The sequence below is a fragment of the Euphorbia lathyris genome, chromosome 8 (genome assembly GCF_963576675.1).
Source record: "Euphorbia lathyris chromosome 8, ddEupLath1.1, whole genome shotgun sequence".
In the NCBI taxonomy this organism is placed as follows: domain Eukaryota; kingdom Viridiplantae; phylum Streptophyta; class Magnoliopsida; order Malpighiales; family Euphorbiaceae; genus Euphorbia; species Euphorbia lathyris.
The window spans coordinates 7,391,867-7,408,007 of record NC_088917.1 but is presented as its reverse complement, the minus strand read 5'-3'; the positions used below and the strand labels follow the sequence as shown (position 1 = coordinate 7,408,007).

The 16,141-nt window shown below is 35.1% G+C and overlaps 1 protein-coding gene and 1 long non-coding RNA gene across 2 annotated transcripts; both read right to left on the bottom strand.

The window, feature by feature from the left end:
• Positions 1-383: 383 nt before the first annotated feature.
• On the bottom strand, positions 384-1,977 carry LOC136201940 (uncharacterized). Its single transcript, XR_010674215.1, has 2 exons — positions 1,764-1,977; positions 384-1,316 (listed from the first exon to the last, which is right to left on the bottom strand). It is a non-coding gene; the product is annotated as an uncharacterized lncRNA (long non-coding RNA).
• A 2,773-nt stretch (positions 1,978-4,750) lies between these two features.
• Positions 4,751-12,158, bottom strand: LOC136202827 (uncharacterized protein At1g32220, chloroplastic). Its single transcript, XM_065993743.1, has 10 exons — positions 11,940-12,158; positions 11,571-11,688; positions 11,414-11,502; positions 9,573-9,628; positions 9,430-9,485; positions 8,746-8,839; positions 8,179-8,258; positions 7,405-7,447; positions 6,280-6,371; positions 4,751-5,224 (listed from the first exon to the last, which is right to left on the bottom strand). The coding sequence occupies exons 1-10, from the start codon at positions 11,993-11,995 to the stop codon at positions 5,045-5,047; spliced, it is 864 nt and encodes a 287-aa protein (XP_065849815.1). The 5' UTR covers positions 11,996-12,158; the 3' UTR covers positions 4,751-5,044.
• Positions 12,159-16,141: the final 3,983 nt, after the last annotated feature.

Below are 16,141 nucleotides of genomic sequence, written 5' to 3'. Positions count from 1 at the left end.
AAAGCTACAATAAGAACACAATAACCATCTAGCAGGTACTATGAGCCCTCTGTCCCACGCATCTTACATAATATCTTGCCATACAGCCCATGCCAAAAGATATTAGAATCTTTGGGATGAAAATAAAGGGTGGATAAGCTCAATCTGTAAGAGTTCAAGTTTAGGTAAAAGTAAAACTAGACTATAACAGAAAAGAACATGTAAGATGTAAATAAGACAGAGCTAACAATTGCATTTCGCATAAACATCAACTTGCACGAGGTCACATCATGAAACAATGTAGAGACCGTATATCGCAAGCAAATACAGTACAATTATCTTCGGCAACAGTTAAGCACAAGCAAATACAGTATAGACCGTCAACATAACAAGTAGATATTAATAGCAGCTAATAAGATTTCAAATTCAGTATTAATCATCAAAAACAACAACAGAAGCAGCATTCACATGAATCAGTTGCAATCTCATCTACCATTAATATCCATAATGATAAACCAACAATATGATCATCAGACCAATACAAAACGAAAAATAAAAAAATCAACAGATAATGCTCTATTTTTCACTATCATCAATCTCTCCAAATCAATATTAGAACATGAAGAAATTGAATAACGTATAGGCTCTGTTTTATCTATAGTGCCTGCCCAAACTGAATATAGCCAAGAAAGCAATTCAAGCAAAGAGATCTGTTACCGAAATGGTAGTGTTTTCGACAGCCTCCTTGTGAAGTTTCCTTACTTCTGAGTGAACCTCGTGCTTCATTTCCATTGCTTCATTTAGTTATCTGCCAAATCCATTGCAGTTTTCTTCACAGTTGTATTCAGCAACACGAATTACTCTCTTTTTCTTCTTGTGTCACACTTCTCCTAATAATAATTTTGTATGGCTTCATGACTATCTGTTATTGATAGACCGGATGCTGATCGAGTTGCATATTGCTCTCTTTTTCTTCTTGTGTCACACTTCTCCTAATAATAATTTTGTATGGCTTCATGACTATCTGTTATTGATAGACCGGATGTTGATCGAGTTGCATATTGCTCTCTTTTTCTTCTTGTGTCACACTTCTCCTAATATAGGCAAAACAACTTTACAAGGAGGAGTTGTAAGCTCGCTCTCATTGGGTCCAGCCCTTTATTTCTTCACAAACACAATTGGGATTCTCTGTAGGCCAAAAATCAAATCAGCTCATATAACTTCCTCTTTGGTCACTCGAAAACCCCTCAAATACATCGACCGGTCATCTTCGGAGACACTTTTTGAAGGATCCCAGCCCCATAATCCGCCTAAACGGAAGCCAAAATCCAGTGCTCCTGCCACAATGTTCACACAAATATAAGATTTGAAAGACATCGTTGCATCTTGCATCTTGTACGAAAAATCAAGTAGTTGAGCATCTTGCACAACTAATTTAAAAATAGCAAACATATATCCATCAATGATTTTAAAGAATGTAAAACAGAAAGATAAGAAAAAAGGAAGCATAAAAGTGAAAGACATCACATGTGTATAGAAAACAGCCAAACAAGATAAGGTTATTGAACTTTATAAACCCAAGTTCTTCTCGCAAGCAAAGGAAAGGTTAAATTATTATTTTCTCATTAAAACCCAAGTGCCATTCTTACCATTGACATCGATTCAGCTCAATTCAGAATCAAAATACAAAGTGTCATTCTAATACATGCCAATAAGTAAAATAAACTAAGAAGTGAAACAAACAAAAGAAGTAAAATAAACTTAAATTACGAAATGAAAATTACCGGATCGTATAGATAACTTTGTATAGGTTCATGACTATCAGTTGATACACAGAGATGCAGATTTAATTGTAACCCTGATCGGAATCTCGTCCCATAAACAGCACAGCAAGTTTCCATCGGAGGTATCAATGTCTCTACCAGGAAACACCGATTTACACCGATGCACGGCGGAAAGGGAGGGGTTGTCATTGGACGGCGCAGACTTTCGATTGAATGAAACCCTTATGCTTATATAATGTAGGTCTACCAAGTTGCTTTTCAAACAATTTTATTCGTATAGACCAAATTGCCCTTATATAATGTAGACCAAATTCACCTTATATAATTTAGGTCTACCAAGTTACTTTTCAGATAATTTTGTTCATATAGACCAAATTGCCCTTATATGGTGCAGATCAATTCGTTCCTGTGACAAAATTAAATTTTTATTTGGATACATTAAATTCTTAATTATTTATTTTTGGCTTAATATATCATTTGCACTCTGAACTTATTTAAAATAATTAATTGGTTTCTTAAATTTTCAAAATGTCTCGATATCTCCTTGAACTTGTATAAAATATTCAGTTAGTTCCCTGAATTTGCATAAAATCTAATTAATTAATTAATCGGTTGTAAAAAAGTAAGTCAAATACGGAAGATATGTTGCACGCATCTTAAAAAAGTAAAACGAGCAAAATTGGAGTATGCGATTATAATATTAGAGAAAAAAATGTTTTATAGTTGAATAAGTAAGAAATTTTTTTTTAACATGTTTTAATCTATTTTGTGAAGTATGTAATAACATTCTAAGGCACGTGTAATATATCTTCCGCATTTGAGTTACTTTTTTACGACCGAATGATTAATTGATTACATTTTACGCAAGTTCAGTGGGCTAATTGAACATTTTATGCAAGTTCAAGGTGGCTATCGAAACACTTTGAAAGTTCAGGGAGGCAATCAACCATTTTGGACAAGTTCAGGGGGCAAATGATGTATTAAGCCTTTATTTTTTATCTCATTAAGTCATTCATGGCCAAATTAGTAAGTTATGAGCATGTAATTCTGTTAAAAATATGTTATTAACTTCATCTATATTTGAAATTATTAAAAAAAAAATTACAGTTTGAATTAAGGTTTTTACAGTTTTCTTGTAACCACCTTATACATCCAAAACTGCTTTCAAATAGTAAAAAAATACAAATTTCGAATACAAGTACAATGAATAACAGTCTGATAACCGAATTTTATATTCAAAATTAATTTTTTTTTATCATGAAGGACTTAATGAGACAAAAAATAATGATCAAAGATTTAATGTATCCAAATAAATGATCATGGGCTTAATGAACCAAAAAATAAAAGATTTGGGGCCTAATGATGTTTTTTACCTTATATTTGGTTGCTCATTTTCATGCTATTGTTTATTTTTTCACTTGAAAATGAGAGTTTTAGGTGTTTGGTTAGGAACTTCATGTTTGTTTGTTATACCTTAAAAGTAGTCTTTTTACAAAAGCAGAGAATTCCTGCTTTTTTTTTTTTTTAAAGCAGTTTTTTCCAACATCAAATAGTATGTAAAACAAACCAATTTTTAGTGCATGTTTGTTTCTATTTTTCGAAATAAGAAATATTGGCTTAATGCATATTTACATCCTTAAACTTAGTATGTTTTGCCTGTTGGCACCCTGACATAAAATAATCTATCACACACCTATAGTTTGCTTTAAAAACATATCGCGTACTTATACTTGGCTTTAAGAACCTATCACATGTCTATACTTAGCTTATTCGGACCTCCTGCACACAAAATGATTGATATGTCATCTTTGACAGTTGAGATGGCATACGTACTATAGGAAAAAAGAAAAACGCATAAGTTCATTCTGTATACCGCCTCATCTGTCAAAGATGACAAATCAACGATTTTGTGTGTAAAAGTCTGAATGAACCAACTATAGATATGTAATAAGTTTTCAAACCAATTATAAATGTGTGGTAGATTTTTAAAGCCAACTAGAAATGCGTGATAGATTATTTTAAAAATTAAAGGTGTCAATAGGCAAAACGTACCATGTTTAAGGCTATGTATATAATAATTTATTTATTAAAAGTTAAAAAAAAAATCGATTATTCTGCCATTAATCTCCGGAGGACCTATTCACCCAACTAATTCTTAGATCTCGTTTGATACGTTGTAATGGAATGCCCATTACAATGGATATTCATTACCATGTTTGGATTAGTCTATGATTTTTATCGTAATGAAATTACAATTACATCACTCAATTTTTCTTTGCAAATTTATGTAATGGGGATTACATAAAAAAATAGACATAAATTCTCATTACGACTAGCTCAAATATATATTTTATTATTTATATTTATTATCCACAATTCTTATTAAACGGTAAAACATAAATGAGAAAAACATGAAAAATACGAAGAACGGGGAAATGTGAAAATAGAAAAACACAAAAAATAAAAACATGAAAAAATATGAAAAACGAGAAAAACGAGAAAAAACATGAAACACGAAAAACGAAAAAAATGAGAAAAACGTGAAAGATAGAGAAAACGTGAAAATGCGGAAAAGGAAAATGGAAAAAACGTGAAAAACGCAAAAAAATGCAAAAAAAAAAACCATGAAAACGCGAAAACAAGAAAACGAACAAAAATTAATAAGTTTTTAAACCATCGTATATAAATATATTCCCATACATATGAAAATTTGAGAATAATTAAGGTTTCTAACTACATTGTAGAGAAAACAAACATAAATATTGTAATAATAATTAATTTCACTGAATTTTTTTAAAATTTGCCAACAAACATTGTAATATAAATCATTATTACATTGCATTACATCGTACCAAACGAACCTTAATCCTTAATGTTTGTACAACCTTGAAATAAATAATACTTTTTTACCTGACTTCAATTTTCACACAGTTCTTTGGAAACATTTTTAATAACTAATATAATTGAGTGAATACTACAAAGTATAATTGAACTAAAAAAACGAAATATATAATAATCGCGTTATGTAATTTATATATTCCAATTCAAACCGAGTTGGTTTTATCAGAAATTAACAGCCCGACTAAAAACTACATCGAATGCAGGAGAACTACTGCATAACAATTATTCTATGCACTTTAAATTATTGTTTCACTGGTTCAACAAATTTCAAACTCAACCACAGAGTGACTGCTAAATTCTGAAACCCTAGAAAAGTTTAGCAGCTCGGCTATGCTCTATACTGTCGAAAAAACAAGACGAAAACAAAATATTCAAGAAATCTACTTCGACTTTCGCTGGGTGTATCGTAAAATTCCATATACATCAACAATGCCTGGAGGAAAAACAGGATCAGTTGCTGCCCTCACTGCAACATTTGCCACCGCAGTCACGTTGACAGGGGGCGTGAAAAGGGGTCCGACCACCGGAAGCTGCTTCAGTGGTTGTGCATTTTGTAGAAGCTGCAGTTATGTGCAAAAACTTAGTCAATCACCAGAACAAAACCGAAAAACCAAGAAACCGAAAAATCGTTGAGACGACATTGATTATTCCTTTATAGGACATAGGAAGGGAACATGATATTCGGACTTGATTTCAGTAGGCTGATAATGTTTTACCAACAACATGATTTACAGAAATAACCTGTTTGACACGACTCGTTTGACACGGATATCATTTTTGTTACATTTATAGCATATATAATATTCCACATGACACGATTATGCCACAACAATCCGTTTCGACACTCCTAGATTTCAGGCGATGTGATTAGATCCAATCTCAGATCATGACAGTCTAATGGGCTATCCAGCTAACTCTTATAAAACTTGATGCTCAGATGCATGACATTTATCCATAGGCCAATTGGCCCGAAACCTTTGAATAACTCCGAGGAAGTTTCAGCAATGAGTGTTGAATGGAACAATATCAGTCGTTCCTCCCTGGCCAGCGAACATGCATTTGGCTTGAGTGATATGCCCTAAACCATCGGCGACTATGAGCCGAGCATCTTGTCTTGGGAAAGAGAGGTGGGATGTCTACACAGGAATCAAGCCCTATTGACACTAAGAAACCGCCGAGTCCATAGTGCGTGCTCCTACAAAGGTCGAGGTTTGATACACAGAGGGATCTTGCGGGACGGTATTCGGAATGGAATAACGAGTATTAGTTTGGGTTCAGCTATATTCTCGGAAGTAGGACTTGTAAGAACGCTCTATATGGACACTAAGAAACCGCCTAGCCCATAGTGCATGCTCCTATGAGGGTCGAGGTTAGATACACAGAGGAATCTTGCGGGACGGTATTCGAAATGGAATAACAAGTATCGGTCTGGGTTCAGCTATATTCACGGAAGTAGGACTTGTAAGAACGCTCTATAGAGGAGAAATCCCCTCGGTACCGGTTGGTTGGCGGGCGGCTTCTAATTCAAGTTTGGCATTCATTTATTTCATCACAAATCCAGCATAATTTGGTTGGAGAAAACGGGTAGTGCAGACATCATAAGAAAAGAAGTTACCATTTCCATTGGAGAGCCAAGAACACCTAGAGGTAACTTCATGCTCCCAACAGTGCGAGTCCCGTAAATAAATCCAGGCCTCAGAATCACACCTGAAAAAGAAGCTAAATTTTATTAAATACACTTTAATCGAGAGGACGAACCAAAACTAACTGATCAATTCTAAGCAATTCAGCAACAAGGAACATATAATTAAGTGGGAAAAAAACACCCCCCAAAAAAAAACTTGATTGTGACATTGACTCGACGACATGACAAACAGTGTTACCGTGTTAGTCAAATTCCTTTTCTGCTGATGTGTAAAGCACACGGTCTCTTCTACAATAGAAAATACCACATTTTTCTATTTACATATCCGTAAAACCACATGTTTTTTTTTTTACTTTTCCCTATTTAAAGTTGCCAACAAATACAATATAATACTAACATATTGCTAGAAGCCTAAAAGGTTTGATAAAGGCCCAAATAAGTAATCCTGAGAATAAGAACAAAGTCTGAAGGCAAGACAGAAACTGCAATTAAAGGCCTAAACCACATACGGAGCCCCCTAAAGTTGTCCATTTCGGTCACTTTGCCCCCGAACTTAAGGGACAACCCATTAGCCAGTCCAACTCCCTAAAAGGGACACAACACACCCCTTAATTTTCCTCAATCCGAGAAGATGTTGACCAGTGAAGACCACTCGTCTATCGGTTGACTTAATGTGGCTTTTCCTTTTATAAGAATTTGCAACATGGCCTTTTGGGATAGTATTTCAAGGTGTGTTTGTGTATGAGTTTAGAGAGACCATTGCAAAATATGTATGAGTTTGAAGGGAAAAGCTACATTACATATGGGAAGTCATTCGAAAGGCGAGTGGTCAAAATCTTCTCTGATTGAGGAAAAATAAAGGACGTGTTATGTCACTTTCAGGGAGTTGGAGTGGCTAATGGGTTGTCCCTTAAGTTCGGAGGGCAAAGTGACCAAAATGGACACCTTTAGGGGGCTCCATATGATTTAGGCTGCAATTAAAACTCCTATTTAATTAGCATGCCTTCTGTGCTTTCAATTATTTGTTTTGTCAGCAGTCACAAAAGTCTGGACTAAAATTCTACAAGAATTTCAAAGACGAAAATGCAAGTATACCTCCATAAGGGAACTTAGTCAGTAACTCCGTTTCAGCAGCTCTCTACTTCATACAGGATGGAAGAAAATTTCCAATCAGACATAAATATTCAGAACAAAAGAGAAAATAATTAACATCATGAAATTTCAGAGTGCTAGCTTTCTTGTGGCATAACAATATCTGTTAGTCAACAAATTTAACAGCAACAAAAATAATAATTCACATAACGTTTCTGAAATCTTTGAGGGGTCAACAACATAATTTCCTAGGAAGCACTGACACGGGTGCGGGTGCGGAAAACGGCATTTAAAAAAATTATGAGACACGGGTAGGGTGGGAACATGCCAAATTTATATATAAACCATAAATAACATCCATATAAGTCATTAATTCATCAAAAAAAAAAAACATTTAATACTTCAAACTATTTAAACTATACCACAAAAAAAAAACGGCTGCTATATTCTTTTCATTAGATTTTGATTTCTTTTTATTTATTTATTAGGATTTTATTTTAATTTTGTATATATCAACCCCTCTTTTTTGTAAGATTATTAAAAAAAACACCCCTAAATTCTACTTAATTAACGTAGAATCAATCAGTGTCCAAGAAGTGTCCCCATTAAAAAAGAAAAGAAAACGAGGGGACACCTATTTTGGAGTGTTGAGTGCATCTCCCCGAGTGTCCCCGGAGTGTTCGACACTCGTACGTTAACCTCCTAGAAGTGCCGGTGCTTCCTAGATAGTTTCAGTTCAATACCAAAGAAAAGTTAGCTAGCGAAGAAAGTTATTACCTTTCCCTCATAGTATCCCTTCAGTAAGTAATTGGCCAATCCAAAGTCAGCAGCAGAGATATAAACAAATCTTTTTATACCTAAAAACAAAATTAAGGACCAATTATCCAAGATGGTGAAGCAGTAAGAAAACAAATTATTACGTTAAATAGGGACTGCAAATATCGTTTTTGTAGCATTTAATTTATCCAGGTCATAGAGCCCATAACGTATTAATAGGAGCATAAAATTGACAATACAATTCATTGACTTTATATGAACGTGACGGAGCCCTACATGACTGACTTTTTCAAATACCTAATACAGCTGTAGCCAAGAGGACTTTTCTAAGAGCCATCCACGGTACTCTACAGGCAACATTCAGTCTTCAAATGGAATTGCTATTATCAGAAGGGGCAGCAGTCTACGGGAAATTCTAATGATGGGAAGGTCAACTGCAGAATAGACATAAGCTAAGCCCAAGAATACGACATTTTAATGTCGTGCCATTTATTTTAAATCTTTAACTGTGGCTAATCAGTTTTTCACCACTTTGACAAAACATAAATTTTTAGATACAAACCATACCTTTTTCTGAAGCAGCTCTTACAGCATTGATGTTTGCAGTTCCATTAATCTTATACATGTATGAGTTTGAGCCAAAACCGCCAATACAGGAGATCTAGAAAGATAAACTATAGTTAGATGATAGACCACTAAACAATAATCAGATTCAGTGTGGCTAAAGGATAGGTAGGGCTGTAAATGAGCCAACCCGCTCATGAGCGGCTCGGCGTTCGGCTCGATAAAAGCTCGACTGTGTTCAACTCGATTTATGAGGAAGGTGAAACTCGCTCGAAAGCTCGTGAGCAGGCTTGGCTATAGGTTCATGAGCAAGCTCACGCCTGTGAGCAAGCTTGATTCGATTATTTTTTTAATAATATTATTTCTATAAAGGTGGAAACGTAAACAACGTAGTTTTATGTGAACTTTAATTTTGTAGGTTTCAAAACTATGTAGTTTTGTATTAAAAAAAATCAAATGAACATAATTAATGAGTTGTTCGCGAGCAAAGTTCATCAACAAAATTAATGAGCTGCTCGCGAACAAAGCTCGTGAACAAGCTTGCGAGCTCGCAGACCGAATGTTGAGCTCGAGCTCGTCAATTCAATTTTCTGACAAGCCGAGTATGAGCAGGCCAAAGCTCAGCTCGTTTACAATCCTAAGGACAGGTGCAATCAGATGAATGCAACAAGGTGTAGAACAACATACAACAGCTGACACCCCGTTGAGAGCTTCCTTCCATGAATTAGGAGAAAGAAGATCGCCTGGAAAAAGAAATCAACATTTCCAAAAGTTCAGAACGCCACAAAAAGATAAGGAACTTTGAGAAATTGAGTGGTAAGAAAGTAAACCTTGATGCCACGTCACAGAATTAGCCCAAGAATCATGTAGTGATGACCTACCAGATCTGAAAGGAAACAACCACATGATTAGGGGGAAAATAACAGATGGTATTGATTACAAAGATGCTTTTTTATATCCAGAAGCCAGCAGAAGGCCAAAACTGCTTCCTCACTCCACAAAACATTTTCACAAACCAAAATAATATAAGATGACATATAATTATCAATAACCAAGACTGTATGCAATTGAACCAACTATGAAAAGATCTTGATGGGGATGAGACATGCCACATAGTTTCTCGAACAAGGCTTCAGAGCTATGCCTAAGGATCCCATTGCAGGAAATGAAGTCTAAAATATAAGTACTATGTGCACACCCATTGTACCAATTTCATTCTTTCTTGAAACAAGCATTTGAAATTCAACTCTCGAAACACTTACTATACAATCGTAGATATATCAATAGATTGTGAATCCAAATTCAGTTTCGATGCAATTTTCATCAATCAAATCAATAGTTGGAATTTCGATTTTTTGTAGTCATTGACCAAGAAATGAATGAAACCCCCTTCCATACCTTTAGATCATAACAGTATCTTCATTTTTTAGTTTAATAGTTGTACTTTTTAATCAATCAAAGTGGTTTATCAATTTCTTTACGTTGCAAATTGTTCGAATCATATAATCGTCACTACTGACATTGGTAAACGACCCAAAGCAATTTGATTATAATTCAATTCATGGCGATCATAAGTAGAAAATTCATATTCTACTTTCACTGATAAACAATTTGCTGGACAACAATACTCAACACACTTGCAGCAAAATATACAGATTCCGAAATCAATAATGCAATTAAGCAACTGTTTCTTAAATGGCCAGAATATTGCCATTGATATGTTCAGCACTCAGTCATATGATTAGAAAACTATGCATCCAAATGAGAAACTTTATGCAGTTTGTAATCATGTCATGTTGTTATATGAGCTCATTGATTAATGTTATTAAACAGAACATCACAATAATAAACATATATAGACATGAACTTGAAATAATTAGAGATGTGTCAAAACGGGTTGTCATGTCATAATCATGTTACATTATCTATATATTACACATGATCATACATATCAAAGAATTCGTGTCATAGTTGTGAAAGGCGCAAGGGGGTCCTGGAGCCTAGGCGCGCGCCCAAGCGACACAAGGCGCACCAAAATAAAATAACATATAAAATGATAACATTTCAAATCGACACAAATAATCAAATAACAACAATTTTAATCATAAAATGCATGAGATAAATTCTAATTAACTACCAAGAAAAAATTATAATTCATAATAAAATTTAAATCTAAACTAAAGACCAAAGTTCAACTTCACCTAAACACTAAGTTACTAGCTAGTAGTCTAATAATGTAAACTCTTTAGTCTTTATCGTCCTTATTCATCATCGAACTCACCATCATAATCACCATCATCACTATCATCTCCTCCATCATCATATTCTTCTTCAAGGTTCTCAATCTCATCATCATCATCTTTTTCTTTCTTTTTCTAATTTAATTTGAGCCCTTAATCATAAATATGTCCTATGGCTATGATTAGAAGCTGAAAAAACCCTCAAAGCCCCTAAAAACCCCCTACAACAGCGCCTCGGCGCGCCTTGAGTCAAGCAGCGAGGATAGCCAAGGGGCACAAAGGCGCTTTCCATTCTGACATCGCGCTAACCTCTCCGCGTTTGACAACTATGGTTCGTGTCAAGCGGATTGTCTATCGTGTTCTCATATCAGAAATTAGAGCCTTAAAAATAGTTTCAATTACAAATTTACAACAGTATAGGAGCAAAATACCTGCTAAGGCTAGCAACAGACAAACCACGATCCAAAGCTTCTCTGCAAATGTGGGAGCCAACAAATCCATTTCCACCCAATACAAGCAACTGAATTGACTGATGCATCAGTCTAAATGTACAAAATCACCCAAATATATCTATTTAACCAAACATACCTTTTCAGTTGGAGGTGGAGGAATATCTACTGTCTCTGCCTCTTCAACTTTAAAAGGTTCATCAACCTTATTGGAATCAGTTGATAGATATCTTCCATTTCTCGGTACAGCCAATCTACTGTACAGGAAAAGAAAAAAAAAACAAGCAGATGAAACATCGAATTTCTCTTAGTATTCCTTTCACGAATCACGCCCAAATTACTAAAGAAAAAACCAGAGAAACCTAATTTTGATTTCGAAATCCCTCCTCTAGCCATCATAATCAAGGACAGATAACAAATTCTCATACAATATTCACCAAAATTAACAATAATTCCAACGACATTCCGAAGCATAGATAGAAATAAATTATGAGTTTCGAACGCATACCATGATCTAGAGAGAGATGGTGTGGAATGAAGCAACCGCGAAACAACCGTCCTCATCTGATATAATCTGAAATTAGATTTTCCGATCAACGACGAAGAGTTTCGGTTAGCCTTATTTGAGTTTCAGCTTTCTAGTTTCTGCTCCTAGAAGAGAAGTCTCAGTCGCTCACACAGAGAGACACCGGAAGGACACGTGGCAGACGGTCGGGTTGACAGCTCGCATAGCGTATGTGGCCCGATGTCAACCTAGAAATACTGAATGAGTTGTGGGAAATATCCAGTGCATCTCAAACCACAGTGAGCACTTTTTTTTTGCGGGCCAAAACCATTATTAATGCAATGTGTACTTTGGGCCTAATTCTGGCCCAAACAATATTAATACAATATAGGGAGAATTACAAAATTGGGTTAAATAGGAGACTTATTTACATATTTAACTCATTTAATCAACATACTACATATCTAGACTATATTTGTGTGAATTTTTCAAAATACCCTTACCTTTTCATCTTCTCCCTTCTCCTTTCTGGTTACGCGAACAGTTGATTTTCCCTAAATGATTCTCAAACCTTTGATCTTCCTCTCTTCCTTTAAATTGCACAAAATCTGCACCATTTTTCCATAACACCATGTATTTCTTTCTTCCTCTCTTTATCTCTTGACTCTTCATCTTTCTAATCCTAGAAAACGAAGTCATGGTTCATCATCTTCCTGTTCTTGCTCGTTTCTTGGTTTCTTTCTTCTTGTGACCATCGAAGAAATGGTGATTCTACGTTATTTTCATCGTTTTTCCCAGTTTATCATATTGTTTTTATCGAAAAATGTAAGTATATACTGTTTTCTCTGCGTTTTTTCTAGAAATTCACTTATCGTATGCCGTTTTTGCAAAGTCTGCGGAGAGAAATTTATCGATTTAACTTCGCGAAACGATGATTACGCAAAGTTTGCTAGGTAAATCGATAAATTTCTCCCACAGACTTCGTGTATCCTTATTTCATGAAGTCAGAGCGTCACATTTCTCCTCGTAGATGTCGCGAAATCATCGTTTCGCTAAGTGAAATCATCCTCTTCCTTGCACATTTATATTCGCATACTTCGCGAATCCTCATTTCGCGAAGCCAAGTCTTCCTTTTTTTCTGACTAACACGATTAAATTTTTCTGAAAGTGGTTGAATACATAACATCCAGCAAGAAGGCGGTGTCCTCGGATACAGATGGAATGACTTTCCTTCTGATACAGGGAGAAATTCTCATCAAGATTGGTCACATTCAACTTTAAAGTGATTAGTTAAGAGTTATTGTGTCAATCTTGTTCTGTACCGTGGGACACATCCATCCCAAAAAGTCTGGACTTCCATTTCTCATCCCAAAAGGTCTTGAATTCCAATACAGGAAGAAATTTTCGTCCAGATTCGTCACGTTCACTTTAAAATGATTTATTAGGAGTTTATTGTGGCAATCTTGCTGTAAATTTTGATAATGTTATGATTTTTATGTTGTTATTATGGCAATCTTGTTGTAAATTTTGATAATGTTATGATTTTAATGTTGGAATCCCTTGTTGTTGTGCATTTTTGTTGTTATATACTTCATAAAAACACGTTCTGACTTCGCATATTGAGAACTCTGCGAATTGAAATCATCTAATAACTCAAACATTATTTTCGCAGACTTCGCATATCGTGAAATCTGCGAAGTCAGGCGGGATGGAGACAGACGGGGCGTAAAATTACAAACATATTAAGGGTATTTTGGGAAAGTCACACAAACATAGTCTAGATATGTAGTAGGTTAAATAAATGAGTTAAATATGTACACGGGTCTCTCATTTGACCCAATTTTATAATTTTTCCTACAATATATCAAACTAGCATAAATAATCATTGAAGTTTGAACTATATTTAAAAAAAACCATTAAATTTTATTTTATTTTATTTTAATGAAACAATTAAATTTTTTTTGTTTTAATAAATTCATTTTAATCATTTCAGACATAAAAATCATTAAAATAGTGAAATATTCCGAAAAAGTAAAACGTTCATGCTCTGCATGCAAGATCGTGAATTAGTAATTACATCTATCTCCAAAAAAAATTCAATTGTTTTGAATTTTTTTTTCTTTCTTAATAGAATATTTATGGAATCATCTTAAATAAATAGAATCAAAACTTATTTCACAGTATTTCCCTCTTTCTTATTCTAAAGCAAGTCCTCGAGATGGTTTAATTGATCCATGATTTATGTTTCTATCTTTCATTTTCTTTGTTTCGAGAAATATAGAAATATAGGGATCAATTCTGATTCTTTCTTTTTCTATTGTTTATTTTTCGATTGAGATATATGGCTCCATGAGTCTATGTGTGCGGCATCCATGTTGGAAATACTAAATTTTATAATGCATTACATGGCAAAAAAAAAAGAGAAAATTACAAAACTAGGTCAAATGGGAGGCCCATTTACATATTTAACCCATTTACTCAACCTACTACATATTTAGACTGATTTTGTGTGACTTTCCCATAATACCCCTAACCTTCCCACTTCCCACCACAACGCGAACGGCCGCTCCCCCCATCTCCTTGGTTACACAAAAAGTTGGCTCCTCCATTAATGATTTCAAGACTTTTGATCTTCCTTTCTTCCTTTAAATTGCACGAAATCTGCACCATTTCGCCAAATCATAATGAATTTCTCTTTTTCCTCTCTTCATCTCTTGATTCTGCAACTTCCTAATCCTAGAAAACGAAGCCATGGTTCTTCATCTTCCTGTTCGTTACTTGGTTTCTTTCTTCTTGTTACCATCAAAGAAATGGTTATTTTACGTTATTTCCTTCGTTTTTCCCAGTTTATCATATTGTTATTGTCGCTTTTAAGGGTGAAAGGCGTGAAAAATGTAAGTATCTGTTGTTTTTTCTGCGTTTTTTCATGAATACACTTCGTGAATCGATGATTTCGCGAAGATTTGCGAAGAGAAAGAGCCTGAAACGTGACGATCTACTTCGTGAATCGATGATTTCGCGAAGATCTGCGAAGAGAAAGAGCCTGAAAGGTGTGGATCTGCTTCGCGAATCGATTATTTGGCGAAGTCTGCGAGCAGAAAAGTTCATGATTTGACTCGCAGACTTCGCGAAAGCATCGATATGCGACGTAGATCGTCACGTTTCAGACCTCGCATACCTCGCGAAAACATCGATTAGCGAAGTAAAATCACCTCTTTCCCTGCCCATTTACATTCGCATGCTTCGCTAATCCTCATTTCGCGAAGCCAAAATCGTCTTTTTCCCTGCCTAACATGATTAATTTTTTATGAAGGTGGTTGATTACATAACATCCCTTTCTAGAAGACGGCGTCCTCGAATGCAGGAGAGATAACTTTCCTTCATGTATAGGGAGAAATTCCCCTCATGATTGGCACATTCACTCCTAAAATGGTTGATTAGGAGAGATTGTGCCAATAGTTCGGTACCAATTTTGAAGCGGATGAGTTATCTTGGTGTGCACCCTGGGACACATCCATCCCAAAAGGTGTGGACTTCCATTTCTCATCCCAAAAGGAAATGGAAGTCCAGACCTTTTGGGATGAGAAATGGAAGTCCAGACCTTTTGGGATGGATGTGTCTCACGGTGCACACCAAGATTACTCATCCGCTTCAAAATTGGTACCGGATTATTGGCACAATCTCTCCTAACCAACCATTTTAGAAGTGAATGTGCTTTGTTAGGAGTTTATTGTGCCAATCTTATTGTAAATTTTGATGTTGTTGTGATTTTAATGTTGTTATTGTGGAATCTTGTTGTAAATTTTGATAATGTTATGATTTTAATGTTAGAATCCGTTGTTGTTTACCATTTTTTGTTATATACCACTTCGCGAATTAGCTTCAAAACACATTCAGGTATCGCATATGCGAACTAAATTCATCAAGTAAACCAAACTTTAGCTTCGCATATTGCGCGTAAATTCATCAAGTAAACCAAACATTAGATTCGCAGGCTTCGCATATAAACCCAAACATTAGCTTCGCAGGCTTCGCATAATATGGAATCTGCGAAGTCAGACGGGAGGGGGCGAGACGCGAGTAAATATTGAGGGTATTATGGAAAAGTCACACAAAATCAGTCTAGATATGTAGTAGATTGAGTAAATGGGTTAAATATGTAAATGGGCCTCCCATTTGACCCATTTTTGTAATTAACCCTAAAA

What these genes read in the sequence shown, in the direction of transcription:
- LOC136202827 (XM_065993743.1), bottom strand. Translation starts at nt 11,995, where the DNA reads ATGAGGACGGTTGTTTCGCGGTTGCTTCATTCCACACCATCTCTCTCT. An exon ending in CTCCACCTCCAACTGAAAAG is followed by an intron (nt 11,503 to 11,570) that starts GTATGTTTGGTT and finishes CAGTCAATTCAG; the next exon opens with TTGCTTGTATTGGGTGGAAA. An exon ending in AAGAGCTGCTTCAGAAAAAG is followed by an intron (nt 8,259 to 8,745) that starts GTATGGTTTGTA and finishes TTTTGTTTTTAG; the next exon opens with GTATAAAAAGATTTGTTTAT.